This window comes from Phanerochaete carnosa (genome assembly GCF_000300595.1).
Source record: "Phanerochaete carnosa HHB-10118-sp unplaced genomic scaffold PHACAscaffold_7, whole genome shotgun sequence".
NCBI lineage: Eukaryota > Fungi > Basidiomycota > Agaricomycetes > Polyporales > Phanerochaetaceae > Phanerochaete > Phanerochaete carnosa.
The window spans coordinates 2,879,029-2,899,497 of NW_006767634.1; the positions used below are offsets into that span (position 1 = coordinate 2,879,029).

Consider the following 20,469-nt stretch of genomic DNA (forward strand, 5'->3'; position numbering starts at 1 on the left):
AGGCCAGGCAGATCGGTCCACAGCTTGTTGTTCGCTGGCTCGAGAAACGCACAGCTCCAAGGTGGAAGCATGTAGTGTTGGAGAAGTCCCCTCAACATGTCCTAAGGTATTCCATAAAATTTCGTCAATTTTTAAGCAGGGATGCATGTCGCGAGCTTGTCCGGTATGGCGTGGTTGATAGTGGCTAACAGACTCGCGTTTGAGCATTGGGCGTTACTGCAATCTGGCATTCTCACGGCTAGACGTCGATTAGAAAGCTATCTTACAGCCGTTTACCCAGTTTCACAGCACCGGCTTCAAAGCCAGGTCTAGTATTCCCACGAATACAAATTTAGAATTCAACGGTTTCCTGAGCATCTAGCGACCTCAGGACATAAGAATATATACTGGGTACGTACATAGAATCGATACATTTGCCCGCTGTAGAAGGGTTTTCAGCGCCAACACCAAGAACTTACATTTACCTTCTTTCCGCATGTACACAGATGGTGGACGGTGGCATGACCAGGAAGACAGGACGTAGGTGACGCCGCAAGTGACGGAGTACCCCGCGACCTGAGGGCGGCAGGAACGCGCATGTAAATAGGGACCCGCTGTGCGCGAGCGTGCCGAGTCATCGCCTGTCGGAGCGGCGCGCCATTCCCGAAGCCTGACGCCACTACTTCGTTTTCCATCGCATTCGCAGGTTCTTCCCCAATAGAGACCCTTTCGTTGACGTTTACCTTCGCTTTCCGTACACATAGACCTCCGGCCGAGAGCACGGCAGCAGAGCAGCGCTCGCATGTATATTAAAGGCGACCTCCCGCCCTCGAATGGAGCAAGCTCCCCTTTCCCCCACCTTCACCTCTAAAGTCTGCCCCTCCGAGCTTCGGGCACATCCTAAGAGTCATTGAGAATACACTCGCGAGAGCGCGAGACGAGTTTCGCCCGCAACGAGCGCGGGCATGAGCATTTAAGTAAGAGTTTTATTAGATCGTTCATTGAGCTTAGTTACGCGTTTAGACATCGAGTTTTGTCATCGGCCGTTCCCTCCCCACACGTAAAGCCCCGCATATATCGAGCGCCGACCCGTACGTCGAATCCTCCTCCACACCGCGAATAAACAAATAGCGATACATTACAGAAAGCACAGAATGAAGTGGCTAGTGTAACAGTGTTCACAGCATTCGCAGTGCCTCAAGGAGTCTGGACATTCGAGACTTCGCCGACCCAGACTGATATCAGCACATGGACCACATAGCCATGCAAAAATACTCACGTAGGGAGAATCATTTCAAAGCGGTTTCCGGGAACGTGGAGAATAGGAACCCTGGAACCCCTGATACCGAGGATACCTGCCTACAAATAACCGCCCCGGGTTAGCTCCATCGTCTAAGAACGCGTCCAGCTGAACGCCTAACTTGGTGTTCTTGACAAGGTAACCTTCGCGCGGGCGCAGCATGACAGCCTCCTTCAGCAAGATGTGCCTCATAGGCAATGACTGGGGTCGTAGTCGACCAGTGCTACTGTTGCGTGCCGGATAGACAAGCGAGCAAGCTCCATAGCACGGCCAGGCAAACTCTTCGTCGGGAACGCGCCATTGAGGACTTTTTTAGAGGGCGCAGTGGACGTCTCTGGATCAAGTGAGTCGCCGATAACTAGACCAGGGACACTGATATCAGACGCGATCAGCTGTCTCGCGACTTCGAAGGCGGTTGCTCTGCCAACAGACCACCCTTCGACGTAAGATCAGAATAATGCTAATCCGACCTGTATTGGGTGACGTACCTCCGACAAGACACTCCGAGTGACCAGCCAGGTGGCCCTTCACGAGACCGACATAGCGCTGTGTCATCCCGAGGAGACCGCCGCCCTCCTTCGGGAAATTTCGGATCATGGATCCCTGGCGGCCAAGAGAGGAGGGCTGACCATACTAGGACGCCGTATACCGATAACTATGTCCGGAGACACTCTTTCGTCTCTCACTAAACCCGTTGCGCCAACGATACAGACGAGCCAGTGCCGTCCTGCAGCAAGATGAGACTGGCATCGGTGCCGAACTGAACGACAGTCCAGGAGAGCTAGCAGCATACGCAGGTATCGAAGGCATGATGGCGCCCAGAATTTGGCGCACCATCCTGCAGGTGTTGAAGAAGTCCTCCGGAAGTGCAGGGGTTTTATCTAAGACGCTATTGAAGATCAGAGACAGCTTGGACGAATAGACATGTCGAGAAAACTTACTAATCGAAGCGCATACAGTATAGACAGGCGCCAATGCAGGACGATCATACAATCACGGTATTAGCAGCTAGACCCTGCTTGGGCCTCATTAAAGATGTCCAGTACGCGGTTTATATGTCCATCTTGCCATGTATGTCCCCCATCTAACGCCAGACACCCCTCGTATTTATATATACGAGGCCCCATTTCACGTCCACGAGGAGACGCATAGCGGACGGTAAGAGGAGCAAGAACGCAGAAGCAGCTCTAAATTTCAACCAGCTTACGCACAGCCCCTATCAATGAACTGCACAAAGGGCAGGACAAGGACGAAGAACGGCGTACGCCCGCGGACGAAGCGCGTGGCGCTCGGGCATCGTGGAATCGGTGGTCCACTAGTCACGGACCCATTGAGGGCGATAGACGGGGGTTAATCTTAGATGAAGATAGAAGATGCGTTTAATGGAAGGGCCATGAGGCCCTGTTGACGAGGTATAAAGAGCATTGCAATCTGTGGTTCTAATCCCATAGCAACACTATCCACCACCAAGCATGTCCCACGGAAAGCAGTTCACCTTCTACACTCATAAGAGGGGTCCCAACGGATGGTGCGTTCTGACATGGGTATGGGTGATATACGACCATCATCGACTGATCAACGGTCTCGAACAGGAAGGTGGCCATGGTTCTGGAAGAGCTCGGCCTGACGTACGAGTCCATCTACCTTGACTTCCAGAAAGGCGAGCACAAGGCTCCTGAGCACACGAAGCACAACCCAAACGGGCGTATCCCGACCATCATCGACCATAAGAACAACGACTACACCTTGTGGTACGTATTGTCGTTCCTCTAGCGCAGATGCATGGCTATTGACGACGCTGGAAACAGGGAGTCGGACGCGATCCTGCTGTATCTCGTTGAGCGCTATGACCCCGAACACAAGGTCTCCGTAGCCGACGCGGGCGAGAAGTTCCACCAGCTCCAGTGGCTGTTCTTCCAGGCCTCAGGCCAAGGCCCGTACTTTGGCCAGGCGGCGTGGTTCATACGCTACCACAGCGAGCAGCTGCCCAGTGCGCAGGAGCGCTACAAGAACGAGATCAAGCGTGTGCTCGGCGTGCTCGAGAGCGTGCTGTCGAAGCAGGAGTGGCTAGTCGGTGGGAAGGCGACGATAGCAGACTTGTCCTTCATCCCGTGCGTCTCCGTCCCCTGAGCAATGTAGTGATGGAACGAGCACTCACTTTTCAGCCAGCTGGAACGACATCGCGATCCCCGCATTCACTGACTTCGACTTTGCGACCGAGTTCCCGGCTACCGCTGCGTAAGTCGCCCAGAGTTATGATGCTCACTTCGTTGATCTTATTGTCCGGTAGCTGGAACAGGAAGCTTCACGGGCGGACGTCCGTGAAGAAGATCCTGGAGACGCGTGCGGCCGTGAATGCGGCATAGATACTGACATTGAACTCGTTGTACCGTTAGTCTAAGGACAAGAATCTGAGAAGTCGCGAGTTAGCTAAAATCGGAAGGATTCTCGTTGAAACGTTGACTGACGACTCACTTTTAGCGACAACACAACTCGAGATTGGGGGCGTCGATGGTGGTGCAAGGCAGGCAAGATGTCGCAGGGGTCAGGTAGCAAAGGGCCACGCCACGAAGTTTGTTCCCACGGCCACTTATGCCTGCCCTAAACATCTGCCGCATAAATTTGCGTTCCCGACGTCGCTGTTTCCTCAGAACATACTCGACTAGGATCTATTTTATAGTTTCTGACTTGAGTATCGCATGTTTACTCATGCCACATCCTTCAAATCCAGTCGATGACACTCGCGTCCGCCCGTCATACCGAGCACATGGTCTCCGCCTTCGGGCGGTGGTCGCGAGGACGTTTGACCTATGTCCTGTGCGCACTGGTACCAGTCGGACGGGGTGTTTGTCAGCGAGTGGGACGTCAGTTTGATGAATTCATCTGTATATGCATATTTTCAGTGTAGAGCAATAACATGTGTTGACCATACATCTTTCAGAGTGAGGAGTGGTGTCTCCGCCAGGGCTTAGCGCGAATATTCGGCCAGAGGGGCACAATGGCATGTTTTCGCTTTTTCCGAAAATATTCTTGTTGTTTGGTAGCCTAATCCCGCAGTTACCAGCCATCGACGACCACCAGCACACACGAGTGAATTGCCGTACCAGGCTGTAAACCTTTCATCTCTCTCGGCTCTGCAGCACCCTCGCGAGGACCGCACATATGACTCCTCTGCATTACGTTTGAAGAATGCAATGCTTCGCATCGCCTCCTTGTGGTGACCTTTCGTCGAAGCTTTGATCTCTTACAGCTAGCCCTTGGAGCGGCGCCCTGATCCGGCCGCATACAACTCCGAACGAACGGCAGCCGATAAGTGGTTGCAGCGACCATCCTGCCCCGTGTAAACTGCTCCCGCTATCGTAACCTTCAAGTGGCCGATCCAGGTCGCGGCACTGCTAAATACGCAGATGCACTAGGAGAACCGAGAGCGTTCCCGATATTCATCGGACGCAAAGTGAAAATTACCGAGGTGCGCAGCCTCACTACTACAGCCTTTCCACTCTCCATACCGATTATTGATGACACCTACTTCTATAGAAGCTCATCGAAATGTTCTCAGACAGCTGCTGCGCCGACCATGCCTGGGTGTAACATTCAATAGAGGATGGCTTGTCGGTCGCCTGCCACTTTGAGACTGCCCAGACGAGACGGCAGAGATCGTTAAGGGAGGGAGGCCAGGAAACGAAGATGCGATCTTTTCTTCATGTACAGATTCCTTGAACGTGGGTAGAGGCATTTTTAGCGAGGGCAGTATCTGTCGAACGGGCGGCATTCGTAGAGGAGATAACAGAGTACGTCCGCACCGACCGTCGTTTGACCTCATCGACCATTGCTGATCGGCGCCTTGCCCTGCTAGCTCGGCGACATACTCGCATATTGCGTGAGCGGACAATGGCTGCTAGTTCTCACAGTTTACACCATGCGGCCTTCAAATACATATACGGTAACTGCAGGACGCCGTAGCGCGACGGAAAGCATGATCGTGAGCTGACTGCGACACCTAGAACACCCTGAGAGCTCGACCGCTGTTATCTGTGGCGGCTACGGTCCGTGGTGCGCAGCAGCCTACAACAGTTCCAAGAAATAACGTACTACAAACTCTGGCGCAGATTGTCAGGTTTTGCTATGCGGGTCGATGCAAACGCGAAATACCTCACACCTTTTGAAGCAGCGCGGCCGTGACCGCGCAGACAATCGTGACCTTGGTGCACGACGCCGGGGCGGCTAGGACGACCCCGGAACCACTTCGCCGCCTTCCCCTTCCGCTCTTGCTTCTAGTTCGTCGCGAACGAGCCTGCGCTTCAGCGCGCTGACCCTGTCAATGACTTCACCCGATTCCACTTCATACATATCTTGATCAGATGCCGCATGCCATTTCGGAAAGCGGTGTGTAACCTCGGCACATGGAAATTTCTAATTTGTTGCGAGGTAGGTGGCGACTTCTGCTACTGCGAGGGGAGTAATATAGGGCATATTGAGGTGGAGCGTTGATAAAGGCAGACGGATAGCTGGGAACACTGGTATTGCACACTCAATGGTCGTCTGTGGGGAATGCCTGCACCCATAGCTGGGAACGATCCAGAAAGTCGCGGTCCCGGTTCTGCGAGAAGAACGACAGATCTTCGAGACGAAGATTCCAATAGTGACTTGGAGGTAGACGACGACAGCCGAGCACGAAGTTTTACAGGTTTTTCCATGCCGTTGCAAGTTCGCGGACGTCCTCTGACTGAAATGTTGTCGGTACCGGACCCAATACGCTATCTTGAATATCCTCGACCTTGTACAGAGGCGAGAGCATCTTCCCATTGATGGCCGTTTTGATCAAGCCTACAGCTCGCAACCGCACGTGGGAGAAGAAGAACGTCGCGGGGGAGTGGGCTGCCTTTCGCGGCGACTGTAGCGGCGCACGTAGCCGTGCCTGTGTGTAATGCTATCCGTCCGAGATGCGCGGGCCCCGCCCGGCCGACGTCTGATGCACGCCTTTAATTCTGGTGTGGCGCCGTGGGCATGGGCATGGGGCTGTGATGGCGACCGGCATGCCATGGAGGCTTCCTCCCCGTCGCATGAGGCCGGCGTCCGCCATATAGCGGCCGGCGGGGCTAAAGGCCCCGCGCACGACCCACGCTAGGCTAGCGTCGCGGAAAAATCACCGGGGCATGACGGGTGGCATGCGACACTAGCCGGCCCTGTCGTGCGCTGCGCCGACTCGAAGAGGGCGGGCCCATCGCTCATCGCCGCTATTCTCGGTCGTAATCGGGAGCTGCGGGACAGCGGTGCTTTTTTCTGCCTTGTTCAGGGCGTGCTCGCCATAGGTGCTCGCCAGAGGGAGCGCGTCATGTCAAGGCGCAGCAGCGTCTCTGCGCCGTCGGGCTTAAGACGCAATGGAAAAACTGCTCGCTGCATTGCACCGCACCGCGGAGGACGTATCTTCTGGCACCGCCGAGGGTATGCACACGTCTCTCATGTCACGAAGCCCTCTTAAACCGTGTCTGTCGAGGGCAACTCGGGCGCAGGAGCCATGGCTGCATTGCAATTCCCCAGTGCCCTGTCCCTGAGCACGGAGCGCATCATGTGTCCGTGCGCCGTCTCTGGCGATGATCAGCCTGGCTTTCGGCCGAGCATCGAATCCTCCGTGCGCCCTACATGAAGCTTGAAGTCCAAGTCGCCGTCTCCGCGTGTCACCCCACAGAGGAGAGCACACGAAAGGCGGAGTCTGCACTCGCCACGAGAGCTGCTGGAGCGCCGCGGCCGTGGCTGCGGTCAAGAATGTCTGGGGCTCGCGTTGCTCGCGCCGTTGACTGTGCGCTGCAGGGACCCAGTAAATGCCAGTGTATTTAACGACAAGTTTCGCCCCTTGTTGTCGCTCTGAACGGTACCGCGAAGAAGTACTCGTCATGCTCTGAATCGGGCCAGTCTTTTTTTTTGTTCCTGTATTTAAAGTGCTACCAACGTAGGGTAATGTACACCTGTCTACTAGCGTCCGTATGGCGCGTAACTACTAGCGTCCGTAGAGGCGCGGGAGTCCATGGCTCCAATAAATAGTAGACAATACGAAAAAAGGAAAATGTCTCAGTGCTCACTGTGTGACGGTGAGCGCGGCCATACCTCAATATATTGCACGGTGTACCGAGTCGGGGCGGCTTCCTCCCGATCAGATTCAGACGACAGCGAATGAAGACTAGGTGCGGGGGATTCCGCAGGGTCGGATGCAGATAGGTCATCTACCTGGATGAGTTTCACTGATTCCCTACCATCATCGCTTTGCCGCGCGACCTCTATCTTGAGAGGGACACGGGACGCAACAAGAACTGACCGCAGCCAGTCTGGTACAACCTCCCGGAACAGCCGTTGGTCATTGGGGTGATGCTGACGGTATTTCGTCCATATATGTCTAATGGGCCAGCGTGATTTAGCATTCAGCCATTGAAGGAACGGTGCTGGAGATTTATTTCTACGCGTGGCGCGCTTGAATCGGGCCAGCCGAGGGCAGGGAAGACTAACTTCGTTCGCGTCTCTCGATGTAGAGGCGCCCCTGGGCATAGCTGGCCGAAGGAAGGTCGGCAGCGGCTTCTAAGATCTGGGAATCCACGCTGTAATTTATTTCAGAATGCGACTCCTGGAGGGGCTGGACGATTCTCCAACGGCTTTGTCGTCACGCCCAGTGAACAGAGTCGGCGGTCCCCTTTGGATCGGCTGAAGACAGCCACCAGAGCGTGCGTGTTTGTGCGAGTAGGCTTCGAACGCCGAGCATATTCAGCCCTTCTTTCTTCTTACACAATCCAGTAGAAGTGGAGGAGAGCGTCGGAGTCACAGCAAGTCAAGATATATAGGGTTCCGAGGCTATCCGGCTGGCAACGACCGCTGTGGGAAATTCGGGTGTAGCGAAGGCTGTTATCCCTAAGCCGTCAGAAATTCCAAGTCTACAGCGATACCCGTGCAGGAGCTCGTTTATCTAAGACGCCTTCACGAAGATCAGGGACAGTTTGCGTGAACGAGAATGCTGGAAAGGGTTGACTCTACTGCTTGAAGCGCGTATAGTAGAGGGGCGATCGTGATAGTCGCGGTTAGACATAGCGTAGACCTCAATAAAGATATCTGGTATGCAGTACATACTATGTCCATCCTGTTATCCACGCTCACCTTCTGATTACCAGACGCACCTCGCATTTATATGAGCAGCACCCCATTTCATTTTCACGAGGAAACGCATAACAGATGGGAGCGCAGACGCAGAAGCAGCTCTGAATTTCAAACAGATTGCGGACAGTGTGCCATCGCAGAAGCCGCAACGAAAAACAGGTAACGAGGATGAGTCCCTATCATCGAGCTGCGCAAAGAGAAGGAGAGGCACAAGGGACTTCGTACCCCTGCGGAGAAGCACATGGCGCACGTAATCGCTTCGGCATCACAGAACTAGAAGGGACATGAGGCTTGTCGATGGGGGTGATGAGGTATAAAGAAGATTCTGTTTCCGCAATACCTCTATTCACCACCAAGCATGTCCCACGGAAAGCAGTTCACATTGTACACCCACAAGAGAGGTCCCAACGGATGGTGCGTCCTGGTCGGGAATGGCCGATTTACGATCGTCGTCAATTGACCAACGGCCGCAAACAGGAAGGTGGCCATGATACTGGAAGAGCTCGGCATGACGTACGAGTCCATCTATCTCGACTTCGAGAAGGGCGAACACAAGGCTCCCGAGCACACGAAGCATAACCCAAACGGACGTACCCCGACGATCATCGACCACAAGAACAACGACTACACCTTGTGGTGCACATCGTCGTCCCTCTAGCACATGTGAATGGCTGCTGACGGTGTTGAAACAGGGAGTCGGACGCGATCCTGCTGTATCTCGTTGAGCGCTATGACCCCGAACACAAGATCTCCGTCGCCGACGCGGGCGAGAAGTTCCACCAGCTCCAGTGGCTGTTCTTCCAGGCGTCGGGCCAGGGCCCGTACTTTGGGGAGGCGGTTCATTCCATGCGCTACCACAGCGAGCAGCTGCCCAGTGCGCAGGAGCGCTACAACAACGAAGTCAAGCGTGTGTTTGGCGTGCTCGAAAGCGTGCTGTCGAAGCAGGAGTGGCTGGTTGGCGGGAAGGTGACGATTGCGGACTTGTCCTTCACCCCGTACGTTTACGCCCTGAGGCTTGTGACGACTGGGTCGCTAATCACTTCCGGCCAGCTGGATATCCAGGTCCTATGGTTTTGACTTGGCGACTGAGTTCCCTGCTTCCGCAGAGTAAGTCGCTCCGAGCCACAATGCACCCTTCGTTGACACGACAATCTGGCAGCTGGAACAGCAAGATTCGTGAGCGGACGTCTGCGAAGAAGATCCAGAAGATGCATGACGCCGTAAACGCAGCATAAATACTGACATAAAACCCATTGTATCATTAATCTGAAGCAAGAATCTGAGAAATCACGCGCGAGTTAGCTACAATCGGAAGGATGCTCGTTGAAACATTGACTGACGACTCACTTCTAGCGACAACACAATACAAGATTGGGGACGTCGATGGTAGTGCAAGGCAGGCAAGATGTCGCAGGGGTCAGCTAGCAAAGCACCGCGCCACGAAGTTTGGCTAAATCCTCCGCATCTTTCAGCTGCTGGCAGCGGCGCGATCATAGCTTATTCGCATCTCCGACGTTGACGCGCCCCTGGGTACGCCCGGCCGAAGGAGAATCGAAGGTAGGTTCTATGATCTACGAACCTACGTTGTTAGTTAGTTAAGGACGTGACCCTGAAAGTGGAAGGGTCGGACGAATCTCTAACGTGTTCGGCGTCACGCCCAGTTGAACGAGATCGGCGGCTCCCTCCGAACCAGCTGAAGGCATCGACCAAGGCGTGCTTGCGCGGGTATGCTTCGACGCCGAGCATATCCACCTCTCCTTTTCCTCCTGTACGATCCAGAGGGAGCAAAATGTTAAGGGGAGCGAGCCACAGCAGATCAAGATATGGTTCCGAGGTTGTCCTAGCAACGACTGCTGCGAGGAAGTCGGGTGTAACGAAGGCTGTTATCCATACGCGGTCTGGGGTTCGGGATTCACAGCGAGACCCGCACTTGAGCTTATATATCCAAGACACCCTGACGAAGATCAGGGACAACTTGCGCGAATAAATATACTAAAAAAGACCTGCTTGAAGCGCGTATGTATGCGATGACTCGGAATGGCATACAACGTGCATGTGATCATGGAGGCTGCAGCAAGATATAACGTGGGCCTCGAATAAAACATCTGGTGTACGGCTCATATGTCCATCCTGCTACCCATGTTCGCCATCTGATTGCCGGACGCACCCGTGTTTATACAAGCAATGCCCCGCTTCACGTTCACGAGAATACGCATAGCAGATGGTAAAGGGAGCGAGGAAGCAAAAGCAGCTCTGAATTTCAGCCGGATTGCGCAGTGTCATCGCGGAACTCGCAGCAAGAACAAACAGATTACCAAAAGAATCTTTATCATTGGACTGCAGGAAGAAGCACACAGAACTGCGTACTGCGGATGATGCACGTGGCGCGCGTCTCGCTTCAGCATCACAGAACTACAAGGGGCATGAGGCTCGTCGACGACATATAAAGAACATGGTAATCCAATTATCCTGTTCCCCAGCACCTCTATCCACCACCAAGCATGTCCCACGGAAAGCAGTTCACCTTCTACACCTGCAAGAGAGGTCCCAATGGATGGTGCGTCCTGGCACAGGAATGGCTGATTTGCGACCAGTCGACTAACCGACGGTTGCGAACAGGAAGGTGGCATTGGTATTGGAGGAACTCGGCCTGACATACGAGTCCATCTACCTCGACCTCGACAAAGGCGAGCACAAGGCCCCCGAACACACAAAGCACAACCCGAACGGGCGTATCCCGACCATCATCGACCACAAGAACAACGACTACACCTTGTGGTGCGTATCATTGTTCTCCTAGCGCAAGCGAATGGCTGTTGACGGTACTGAAAACAGGGAGTCGGATGCGATCCTGCTGTACCTTGCTGAGCTCTACGATCCCGAGCATAAGATCTCCGTCGTCGACGCGAACGAGAAGTTTCAGCAGCTCCAGTGGCTGTTCTTCCAGGCGTCGGGCCAGGGCCCGTACTTTGGCCAGGCGGCGCATTTCATGCGCTACCACAGCGAGCAGCTCCCAAGTGCGCAGGAGCGCTACAACAACGAGGTCAAGCGCGTGTTCGGCGTGCTCGAGAGCGTGCTGTCGAAGCGGGAGTGGCTGGTCGGCGGGAAGATGACGATTGCAGACTTGTCCTTCATCCCGTACGTCTCCAACTGAGCCCTGCGGCGGCTGGTAGGTTACTCACTTTCGGCCAGCTGGATCACCAGGACCCACAACACCTTCTTGGCGACCGAGTTCCCTGCCACTGCGGCGTAAGTCGTTCCGAGCCACGATGCATCCTTCGTTGACACAACTATTTGACAGCTGGAACAGCAAGATTCGCGAGAGGGCTTCTGTGAAGAAGATCCAGGAGACGCTTGCGGCCGTGAATGCAGCATAGATACTGATATTGAACTCGTTGTATCATTAGACTAAGAACAACAAATTGAGAAAGGAAGAGTTAGCTAGAATCGAAAAATGCTCATTGACTGAGGACCCACTTTTAACGACAACGCGGCTCGAGAATGGGGATGTCGACGGTGGTGCAAAACGAGCAAGATGTCGCGGGAGTCAGGATCCCCAGCCGAAAGCGCCACGCCACGAAGTTTGTTCCCACGGCTGCTTCATGCCTGCCCTGAACATCTGCTGCATAAATTTGCAATTGCGTGCCCGACATTGTTGTTCCCTCAGAATATACTCGGCTAGAATCTATTTTGTAGCTTCTAACTCGAGTCTTGCGTGTTTACTCATGCCGCATCCTAGGCCTTCAAATCCAGTCGATGACATCCGTGTCAGTTCGTCATATCGAGCACGAAACCGCCGTCCTCCAGGGGGGAGATCGCGACGACGTTTGCCCTGCATTCTGTGCGCACTGATCTCGGTCGAACGGGATGTTCGCCAGCGAGTGGGGCGTCAGTCTGGCGGTTTGATTTGCATATGCACATTTTCTGTAGAACAATACATGTGTTGACCATAATCCTTTCAGAGTGATGAGTGGCGCCTTCGCGAGAGCTTAGCGCGAATGAAGAATGTCAGACCTTTGAGACGAAGATCCCAATAGTGAGCGAGGGGAGGCTTGATCCCAACAGTGCCCGTAGAATTGCTGTAGCATGGGTGAAGGAACCGGGGTGGAGATAAAGTCTGTCCTATGCAGTGAACTCTCCCCAGGTGGGAGAACTACAGGAGTTTTAGTTGTCTTCATTAAAGCTCAGTTCCACAGTAGTGAGACGCGGGCGTCGAGAGACGTATGAGGGCATCGGAGCAAAGCATTACATCGGAGTGATAAAATGCAGTTGAATGGTTCAAAGAGATAATTGTTTGAAAAAATTTGGTATTGAGGATGCTCAATGATTCCTCGTAATCGATGCTGAAACTCAGCACTTGGAGCCGAGGCATGCTCGTCTCTATGTGCCTGAAAACAGCGGGTCTTCCATCTTCCGTTCGCGGCAGATATTCGAGAGTGAGTAGCACATGCCAGATAAATAGCAGTGCATAGCTGGCAAGTTGCGCGCTCCGCCAATCCAGGTGCGCAAGGTTCGGCAAGATGGAATCGGGATGGTGCCAGTGCTTCGCCAAAACATCAAAAGCCATCGCATGCACGGCGTATGTAACATCGTCGTCATTGTAATTGACAAGAAGAGACTTGGCTCGGTGGGCATGGTATTGAAACCTCTGCCATATTGCTGGAAGCGGAGGTCTGAGAATGGTCTATGACGGTGAATTCGGTGCACATGGTCACGAGATGTAGGAATAGGCATCAGGACATACAGAAGAGCTCACCGTAGCTTTACGAGCGGTCTGCGATGCACCTAATAGGTAATCCGGCAAGCAATTAACCAAGGGCTTCAAGCCCTTCAGGTTGTTCCATAGCATGTCGCTTGCCAGCTCAACGAATGCACGGCACGTGAGGGCGAGACTTTGTAATGTCGAGTCTTCTTCGGCCGGGCATGTCGAGCGAAATTCTGCACAACCTCGTCGGAATGCATCTTACGAGTTAGTACAGTCTGGGGTGTTTGTGATGAGCGACAAGGCAGCTGAACAGTACTGGGCGTTACCGTTGGACGAGCGACTTGGACTCGACAAGTCCCAGGCACACGTTGACCGCAGCGACCCCGTACACCTCCTACCATACATGTTGGCATCGGCTTCGCTCCGTCGTTATGACGAGATGCTCGCACTAGAAGTATCATTATTTGCCTGTTTATAATGACCAAAGAATCGCTCAGTACGCCCAGGCTCAATTACCTGGAAGCACAGTATATCCAACGCTTTAATGCTTTTTGATGGGGCCCTCGATGTTGTCACGTGCCCGCGTTTCCGGCGCGCACGCAGCCTCCTACATCTTCTTTTGAACGCCCCGCCATTGTAGGCATCCAATTAATACCACTCCTACACGTATATGTCTACTTCCAAATTGCGCCGTGCTTTGCGAGCTCCTACTGCGAGTGTCCCCGGACGCCGCGCCATGTGGACTCTGGAAGACGACAAGATCCTGATGGATGTCCTTCTAGAGGCCGGATCCAGAGGGGAGGCATACGGTTCTCCACGCGACATTGTCTGGAAACGGGCTGCTATCAAGGTCAACGCTGAGAGTACCAAAAAGTACGGTGCCACGAAGACCGTAGTAAGGTGCTTTGGCCACTTCCGCGCGGTATGTGAAATGATAATGCAGCTTGTCTGTTATCCTCTGACCCTTATTTAGCTCCAGAAAAGATTCTTAGATTTTTGTTGTTTGATGAACCAGCCGGGTATGGGGTGGGACGACGAAAAGAAGATGCTCGTCATTCCGGATGACAAGTGGGAAGAGATAGTCCTGGTGCGTGACACGCGCCTTTACTGAGATCGTACAGGCGTATAATCAAGATTTATAGGCTAATGGACAATACAAAACGTATCGTAGCAAACCCTGGCCCTTATTTGAAGAGATGAAAGTGCTTTGCGACATGAGTTGCCTCGAAGATGTTGCAGATCAGCAATCTCCGCCCGCTGCGCTGCATACTGAGGCTGAATACGAATCATCAGCCTCCCCTACTCCAGAATACGATGAAGAGGACGAGTCGTGGCTTGACGACGACGGCTCATACAGCACTCGGGTATGTACACCACCTTGCAATAATATGTTGGTTTGCTGTTAAACCTGTGCAGACACCGTCTGCCTCGGCATCTGGCCTCGCACTACCCCAACATACCGTGAAGAACCAGCGCAAGCGCTCGGCCAGCCCAGACCGCACGTCCCGGAAGCGTCCGCGAGGCACCGAGAACAATGCAGCCGCTTCATCTGATTTTCCGCCAGTGTCGCCAACCATGGCTAGGTCTATATCTGAGAACGCACATATGGGCCCAGCTCGTGCTCAAAGGGTCACATCCCCGGTTGATGGCGAGCATACCCATGTACGTTCGAACCTGTCAGCCGCAGAGCGTCGCGCCAAGGCCATACGCCTTATGGAGAACGACAACGAATACTCGGACAGTGAGCAGGTGGCTATTATCGAGTTGTTCGAACGAAGCCCTGCTGTTGTGGATTCCTTTCTGGCTATTTCAAAGAAGCATACTCGTATACTCTATGTCCGTCATGCACTTTCAAATCACGCTCGCGATTCCTCGCTTCATGCCAACTCATGTACTATTATGTAGTCCTCCTGCATGCTGTTATGAAATGTCTGCAGCTTTCACGATCATATCTCTTCTTGCGCTTGCCTTGTATTTCTTTCGGAATCACGACTGACAAATCAGCTGCTCCTCTCCCTGCGGTGTGCGAAGCGCATCATCCAGATATCGGACACGTCCCACGTGCGTCACATGTCTCGACGGTCAAGGTTGGCAACATAGACATCGAGGAGAGCAAAGATATACCCTCCAATGTCGTCGTGGGGAACTCGACGACTGAGGACCTCGAGTGGTGCTGCCTGCAGTCGTCCTGCTCGAGCAACACGCGCTTCTCCCGCGGCATTGACTGCGAGTACAGGCGCAGTGCGTTCAGCCCATCACGGAACCTCGTATACCCATGGTCATAAGCAGACTCTCTTTATCTGCTTGGCGGCGACAGAGAGCAGACAGTCAGGTCGTATGGCGACAAAAATTTGACTTGTACATGTGCGCGCGATATAACGCTAAGGAAAAGCTTGTTCTGCTCATGTATGTAATGACAAATCAGAAAACTTGAAATCAAGTCGCGGCCAACGTGCCAGTCCAACCAGGCAATATCTATGCGACCGATGTCAATGACTCGAAGATCAAATTGTACAGCTGAAGAGAGTTCCTAGTACAGAGTATTACTTCCGGGCCACATGGAGCGATACGGATAATAAACCCCCTGAGCCTTCCGAAGTGGTACATCGTACAGACGAGGAGCCGCAGCACTGCCGCTAGAGTGACACTGAAGCGCCTTCATGACCTTCAGCCTCCGCGCGGTAAGATATGTCGGAACTACAAATGCGGAGGCTTGATAGGAGGCACGGAGAGCTGCGAATACCGGTGTCGCACATCCAGCCATCACTCACAGGGAATAGCTGGACAATTAGCTTTTCCAGAGTGTGGCAGCTCTGCGAGAAAAATGCCAGGTCTTCGAGACGAAGCTGGTAATGGTGGGTCGAACGGGGTATGATCAATAATTCCTGAAGATGTTCCCATGCAGCGGCGAGGTCATGAACTGCTTCCGGCTCGAATGTTATCCGTGCACACTCCAGTTCAAATATCCGCATACTTGAGATTTGGTACAGAGGCGAGAGCATGCTTCCGTCAGCGATCACGTCGCCCCAGTCGATGATGGCATGGGACCAAACAGATTTGCAGGCGCTGAAAATGGCCGACAGCAAACATGAGCCGTCCGAAATCCTCGGTGCAGGCTGGCGGTGATACAGTGACTTCGAGGGCGGTGAGGCGCGACGACAACAGCGTTTGCAGGAGCGATGTAGCAGCGATGAGACTGCCCATGGTTATGCAAGGTCTGAGAAAAAGACGGTCCAGAGCGGGGAAGCCTCCCCAGGCAGGAGAAGTCCAGGAGCCTTGGTTGTTCTCATCAAGACGCAGCATGAGAGTAGCCAAAAGTGGGAGCCGCGAGAGATGTATGAGAAACTCGGATTGTGGTGTAATGCAGAGGAAAATAAAAGTAGTTAGACGGCTCAGGGAAGTGATTGTTTGTGAGATTTCAGTATCAAGGGCACCCGATACCGAGTAGATGGTGTCGTTGAGCCGCAGCTCTTCGACGAGAGGTGCGTTCGTCTTTACGCATCTGAGAACAGCACGCATTTCGTCTTCCATCTTGGGCGTATATATGAGAGTAAGAAGCGTATGCTGAATGAAGAGCGGAGCATATTTCGCGAGGACCGAGCTCTTCCGGATCGGGTGTGCGGGGTTCGGCAGGATGGGATCGGGATGGTGCCTCGCCGGTATCTCAGCGGCGGCCTCGTCCGCTGCGTATTCGGTTACATCATCTATACAGACACAGAGGGACTTGACTTGGCGGGCGTGGTCCGAAACCTCTGCCAATCGGCTGGCAATGGAGGCTTGATGATAGTCTATAGCCGCAGCATCGCAAGAGAGATAAGGGGAAGTTCACTCGGGCCAAAATGTGTATTAAGGGCTCACCAGGACATTGTCAGAAGTTTGAGATGTGCCTACCAGATAGTCTGGCAAACAATTGACCAAGGGCTTGAGACCCTTTAGATGGACCCACAGCCTATCGTTTGCCGGCTCGACGAATGCACGGCACGCTAGCGCAAGGCTATGGAGAGTCGAGTTATTTCCTGCATGCCCGACAATATTCTGCACAACTTCGTCAATGTTTAAGCAAGGGTGCATTTATGAGCCAGTATCCAGGAGGCGGCGGGCAGCAACTGCGATCGAAGGCGGGGCGCTACTGCCGCGGCCAGCGTTCGCACGGTAAGACATCATCTATAGCGCTTTCTTATATTTACCTGCCGCTCTCCAAAATTTGACTTACGTCAGACGAGGGCTAACCAGGTTATGGCCAAACCCTGTGAAGAGGCACTCCTCCAAAAAAATTGATTTACGTCTGGTGCGAGCTTAATGACCCCCACGACTACGGCTCCTCGAAGCAGAGATGTACGCAGATTAGCGCCCGACGAAAAAGGTCTACTCACATGATCGCAAACACAGGAATGCATGTATGACACTGAGGCTGAAATCACTCCATAAAACAGCAATACTATGGTTTAGAGACGAAGGAACGTCCGCCTCGCTTTGTCACCGGAACTAGACCTAACGCTTCCGTCCCGAGCGGAGCAGATACTGGCGGAGATACACTAAATCGTCGCTACGGACGCACCATAGTACATAGACTCACCAGCCAGGTCCGGTCGCTGCGCTCCGTGGGGACCACGTGCGTCTTTATTGCATCCCTTTTGTGCAGGGGATGCGACGCGACAAGAAGCCGGCGTGGGGACCGTGACGAGCCTACCTAGTACCGAGCTTCTTCACCGGGACACCAAGCGTCGATGACATGAACCCCTTGCACCTTTGCAAGGGTCGCCGCGCAATCGACGTCGGCATCGTGGTCTTGCTCGTGCAGCGTACTACTCTCTGAGGTCCTCGGCGTAGACGCTCCGGAGCAGACGGCGGGTGGTGTCGCGGGAGCAGCAATGGCAGCACAGGTGTCTTTGACGGTCTTGCAAGATGTGAAGAGACTCTCTGGGGGAGGCACACTGAGGACTGAACGAAGCGCGTGGTGCGCCTCGAGCGAGGTCAGCGAGTCGAGTCCGAGGCGCTCCAGGTCGTTGCTCTCCGATATGTCCTTCGGCGGCACACCAAGCACGGCCGCTATGACGTTCTGCACTTGCTCGAGCACCGAAGATTTTGCGGTACAGAGACAGCAGCCGGCAAAAAGTCGAAGTTCTTGGACTTGGGAGCAGGCCGAGGCCGAGTTGGATGAACAACAAAGGAGGGGGGCCGAGCAGCGCCAGACCGGGTCGAAGCAGAAGCAAGGACAGCTGCGAACCCGCTCAACCGCAACTTTTCTTGAACTGCACCCGCTTCGTCGTCGCGACGATCTCCCCGCTGTCCAGGTCCAAGGCGTACGCGACGCCCTCCGATAGGAAGCCGATGTTGCAGTGCACCCCGTACCGCCCGTCGGTCTTGACAAGCTCGGGGATGAACCTTCACCTTGTCGACCCGGCTGCAGACGAACGCCTCGTTCGCGCCTGCGTTGCAATTTGACTACGAACCCGACCGCGTGCAGGAGCGTGTCCGTGAAGACCGGGTGCGCGACAAAGGTTCTCGGCTGGGTGTCCCGCGGGAGCTGCAACGGCCGTGTAGGCGTCGACGACGCCATTCGGGTCGAGTGTGATCGACTTCATGGGGTGTGGTACGTCGGGCTGTAGGAGACGATGCGGGAGAAGATGAGGTCGTAGGCGGGTGCGCGTGAAGAATGTCTCGGCGTGCTTCGACTCGGTTGCGGCCTGTCGGCGCTGGTCGACGGTGGTGGCAACCAGGTCGAGAGCTTCGAACTTGGTCTGTGCCTTGGACGCGAGGGTGAAAGAGCCAGCGCAGTGCGACCGAGACTGCTTAGAGTCGGAGACGGAGGAAGATATGGAGAAGCGTCCACTGTGTTCGTCTCCAGGATCAGCCGGCGTGATCCCGACGCGGATGGTCCTCGGCACGTCTGGAGAATGCACGAGCGGATTGGAGAAAGTGTGATTTCGGACAGCGAGATCGTCGAGTCACCGTAGAAGCGCCTATGCTCCTCGAGCACAAGCGGTGCCGCCGCACTCGTCATCTCGGTGTACACCGACGCAGGAGCACAGTGCATGGCCGGCAACTCGACGGCCCTCGATGAGGTACGCGACTCTGTCAATCGGCGTCTCAGAACCTCGCCGGCTCGGAGGACCCTGGCGCAGGGACATGCAGGCATGAGCCGAGGAGAGAGAAGCGCGGGGCGGCGGAAGGCACAGCAGCCTCGGCAGCTTTTCTTCCCGACAGCGGGCTCCTCCTCGTACCTTGACCCCAGAACCGCGCGTCTTCGCGAACGGATACGCCTGCAGCTCGGTCGGCCGCGCAGACGGCGCCGAATCTGCGGACACCTTGCGCCGCTCGATGGTGCCATTACTGGTGTGTACAGGCTGGCGAGGGAGAGCTGCAGATAAACTTGCCAGCCGTCGACGTTCTTCTTGAGCGTCGGCAGGTATACAGTGCCTGGTGCGACGTCGCAGGTATTGCACGCAGCATCGGGAGTGACGTCGGGTGTGGGCCGAGCTCGAGCCAGAGCAAGACGGCGTCCTTGGACGGCAGGTCGTGGATGCCCTACTCAAAGTTGACAGGCTCGCCGCAGTGGCGGGCGAAAGTGCTCGGGAGTGGAGACAGAGGCGTCTCTGGGGGCGACGACGGTGCCGTGGACGTTGGATCGTTAAGCTTGACGGTAGAAGCCAGCGCAGTAATATGATCGAGGACAGGGTTCATGGCGCTGGAATGGTAACCACACGGTACGTTTACTCGCGCGCACTTGCGTCCGGAAGCCTTGAGCTCTGTCTGCAACTTGTCGAGCTGAGCGAGTCCGCCAGCAATCGCACCGTCATCGCAGCTGGACAGCCCATGGTATTCTGGATTTCCACCGATGTACCGCGCGAGCTCAGCCGGCGACACCTCGACCGCCAGCACATATGCCCCGTCTCATCCGGCACGCACTTCCCGCCCAATGAGCCTCGCATGCCCCGCGACGATCTTGAGCGCGTCGTCGAGGCTGAGCACTCCTCCGCCGCAACCAGGTGCCGCGTACTCCCCCAACAAGCCGAGGATCCACACCATCAGCGCCATTCCCAATCCTCAAAAGCCGCCAAACGCGCACCTGTGCCCAGCAGCCGCGCATCTGGCATGACGCCCCGCCGCCGCCGCCGCCGCCGCTGTGGGGGCTTCTACAGCGGCGCCTGTCGCAGGCGAGCGCAGCGTGTGCCGGAGCGCGGCGTAGTCCGGGAGACGCACGCGCGCGCGTGCGAGGTCGCGCATGACCTGTGCCTTGGCGTCGGTGGGCGCGGGGGTGTGGTAGAGCGCGTGGGCCGCGGGGAGGAGGCGGCGCGCCCGGACGGTGGTCGGCGGCGGGAGCGAGGGAGGTGGTGGGACGCGC

The 20,469-nt window shown here is 54.9% G+C and overlaps 11 protein-coding genes across 11 annotated transcripts; 5 read left to right on the forward strand and 6 right to left on the reverse strand.

Moving 5' to 3' along the window:
• Window positions 1-421: 421 nt before the first annotated feature.
• On the reverse strand, window positions 422-833 carry PHACADRAFT_260338 (uncharacterized protein). The gene has a single exon (XM_007398419.1). It carries the CDS (start codon window positions 672-674, stop codon window positions 435-437), a length of 240 nt encoding a protein of 79 aa, XP_007398481.1. The 5' UTR covers window positions 675-833; the 3' UTR covers window positions 422-434.
• Window positions 834-1,467: 634 nt separating this feature from the next.
• On the reverse strand, window positions 1,468-2,334 carry PHACADRAFT_211448 (uncharacterized protein; the record flags this gene model as incomplete). The annotated part of the gene is made up of 5 exons (XM_007398420.1): window positions 2,221-2,334; window positions 2,114-2,168; window positions 1,971-2,060; window positions 1,768-1,912; window positions 1,468-1,715 (listed from the first exon to the last, which is right to left on the reverse strand). The coding sequence occupies exons 1-5, from the start codon at window positions 2,232-2,234 to the stop codon at window positions 1,468-1,470; spliced, it is 552 nt and encodes a 183-aa protein (XP_007398482.1). The 5' UTR covers window positions 2,235-2,334.
• Window positions 2,335-2,759: 425 nt separating this feature from the next.
• Window positions 2,760-4,201, forward strand: PHACADRAFT_260340 (uncharacterized protein). Its single transcript, XM_007398421.1, has 5 exons — window positions 2,760-2,807; window positions 2,872-3,030; window positions 3,088-3,390; window positions 3,449-3,517; window positions 3,570-4,201. Exons 2-5 carry the CDS (start codon window positions 2,882-2,884, stop codon window positions 3,643-3,645), a joined length of 597 nt encoding a protein of 198 aa, XP_007398483.1. The 5' UTR covers window positions 2,760-2,807; window positions 2,872-2,881; the 3' UTR covers window positions 3,646-4,201.
• A 25-nt stretch (window positions 4,202-4,226) lies between these two features.
• PHACADRAFT_260341 (uncharacterized protein) lies at window positions 4,227-4,751 on the reverse strand. Its single transcript, XM_007398422.1, has one exon. The coding sequence runs from the start codon at window positions 4,607-4,609 to the stop codon at window positions 4,337-4,339; it is 273 nt and encodes a 90-aa protein (XP_007398484.1). The 5' UTR covers window positions 4,610-4,751; the 3' UTR covers window positions 4,227-4,336.
• Window positions 4,752-8,777: 4,026 nt separating this feature from the next.
• Window positions 8,778-9,671, forward strand: PHACADRAFT_211450 (uncharacterized protein; the record flags this gene model as incomplete). Its single annotated transcript, XM_007398423.1, has 5 exons — window positions 8,778-8,833; window positions 8,897-9,055; window positions 9,112-9,414; window positions 9,470-9,526; window positions 9,579-9,671. The coding sequence occupies 5 exons, from the start codon at window positions 8,778-8,780 to the stop codon at window positions 9,652-9,654; spliced, it is 651 nt and encodes a 216-aa protein (XP_007398485.1). The 3' UTR covers window positions 9,655-9,671.
• Window positions 9,672-10,913: 1,242 nt separating this feature from the next.
• On the forward strand, window positions 10,914-11,889 carry PHACADRAFT_260344 (uncharacterized protein). The gene is made up of 5 exons (XM_007398424.1): window positions 10,914-10,976; window positions 11,039-11,197; window positions 11,255-11,557; window positions 11,612-11,668; window positions 11,721-11,889. Exons 1-5 carry the CDS (start codon window positions 10,921-10,923, stop codon window positions 11,794-11,796), a joined length of 651 nt encoding a protein of 216 aa, XP_007398486.1. The 5' UTR covers window positions 10,914-10,920; the 3' UTR covers window positions 11,797-11,889.
• A 1,923-nt stretch (window positions 11,890-13,812) lies between these two features.
• PHACADRAFT_260347 (uncharacterized protein) lies at window positions 13,813-15,055 on the forward strand. The gene is made up of 4 exons (XM_007398425.1): window positions 13,813-14,046; window positions 14,098-14,211; window positions 14,267-14,488; window positions 14,541-15,055. The coding sequence occupies exons 3-4, from the start codon at window positions 14,339-14,341 to the stop codon at window positions 15,027-15,029; spliced, it is 639 nt and encodes a 212-aa protein (XP_007398487.1). The 5' UTR covers window positions 13,813-14,046; window positions 14,098-14,211; window positions 14,267-14,338; the 3' UTR covers window positions 15,030-15,055.
• Window positions 15,056-16,658: 1,603 nt separating this feature from the next.
• Window positions 16,659-16,917, forward strand: PHACADRAFT_260350 (uncharacterized protein). Its single transcript, XM_007398426.1, has one exon. The coding sequence runs from the start codon at window positions 16,693-16,695 to the stop codon at window positions 16,903-16,905; it is 213 nt and encodes a 70-aa protein (XP_007398488.1). The 5' UTR covers window positions 16,659-16,692; the 3' UTR covers window positions 16,906-16,917.
• A 52-nt stretch (window positions 16,918-16,969) lies between these two features.
• PHACADRAFT_260351 (uncharacterized protein) lies at window positions 16,970-17,236 on the reverse strand (the record flags this gene model as incomplete). Its single annotated transcript, XM_007398427.1, has 1 exon — window positions 16,970-17,236. The coding sequence occupies exon 1, from the start codon at window positions 17,193-17,195 to the stop codon at window positions 16,971-16,973; it is 225 nt and encodes a 74-aa protein (XP_007398489.1). The 5' UTR covers window positions 17,196-17,236.
• A 298-nt stretch (window positions 17,237-17,534) lies between these two features.
• On the reverse strand, window positions 17,535-18,183 carry PHACADRAFT_211453 (uncharacterized protein; the record flags this gene model as incomplete). Its single annotated transcript, XM_007398428.1, has 2 exons — window positions 17,535-17,645; window positions 17,701-18,183. A coding segment is annotated over one exon (369 nt), but the record flags the coding sequence as incomplete, so codon positions are not given.
• Window positions 18,184-19,652: 1,469 nt separating this feature from the next.
• On the reverse strand, window positions 19,653-20,162 carry PHACADRAFT_198231 (uncharacterized protein; the record flags this gene model as incomplete). The annotated part of the gene is made up of 2 exons (XM_007398429.1): window positions 19,653-19,976; window positions 20,034-20,162. 2 exons carry the CDS (start codon window positions 20,160-20,162, stop codon window positions 19,653-19,655), a joined length of 453 nt encoding a protein of 150 aa, XP_007398491.1.
• Window positions 20,163-20,469: the final 307 nt, after the last annotated feature.

Bases quoted from the DNA above. Each gene is read 5' to 3' on its own strand.
- PHACADRAFT_260340 (XM_007398421.1), top strand. From the start codon at position 2,882: ATGGTTCTGGAAGAGCTCGGCCTGACGTACGAGTCCATCTACCTTGAC. The intron at 3,031-3,087 runs GTACGTATTGTC...CGCTGGAAACAG, and splicing joins AACAACGACTACACCTTGTG to GGAGTCGGACGCGATCCTGC. The intron at 3,391-3,448 runs GTGCGTCTCCGT...CTTTTCAGCCAG, and splicing joins GCAGACTTGTCCTTCATCCC to CTGGAACGACATCGCGATCC.
- PHACADRAFT_260341 (XM_007398422.1), bottom strand. From the start codon at position 4,609: ATGGTCGCTGCAACCACTTATCGGCTGCCGTTCGTTCGGAGTTGTATG.
- PHACADRAFT_260338 (XM_007398419.1), bottom strand. From the start codon at position 674: ATGGAAAACGAAGTAGTGGCGTCAGGCTTCGGGAATGGCGCGCCGCTC.
- PHACADRAFT_260344 (XM_007398424.1), top strand. From the start codon at position 10,921: ATGTCCCACGGAAAGCAGTTCACCTTCTACACCTGCAAGAGAGGTCCC. The intron at 11,558-11,611 runs GTACGTCTCCAA...ACTTTCGGCCAG, and splicing joins GCAGACTTGTCCTTCATCCC to CTGGATCACCAGGACCCACA. The intron at 11,669-11,720 runs GTAAGTCGTTCC...ACTATTTGACAG, and splicing joins GAGTTCCCTGCCACTGCGGC to CTGGAACAGCAAGATTCGCG.
- PHACADRAFT_260347 (XM_007398425.1), top strand. From the start codon at position 14,339: ATGAGTTGCCTCGAAGATGTTGCAGATCAGCAATCTCCGCCCGCTGCG. The intron at 14,489-14,540 runs GTATGTACACCA...AAACCTGTGCAG, and splicing joins ACGGCTCATACAGCACTCGG to ACACCGTCTGCCTCGGCATC.
- PHACADRAFT_260350 (XM_007398426.1), top strand. From the start codon at position 16,693: ATGAAGAGCGGAGCATATTTCGCGAGGACCGAGCTCTTCCGGATCGGG.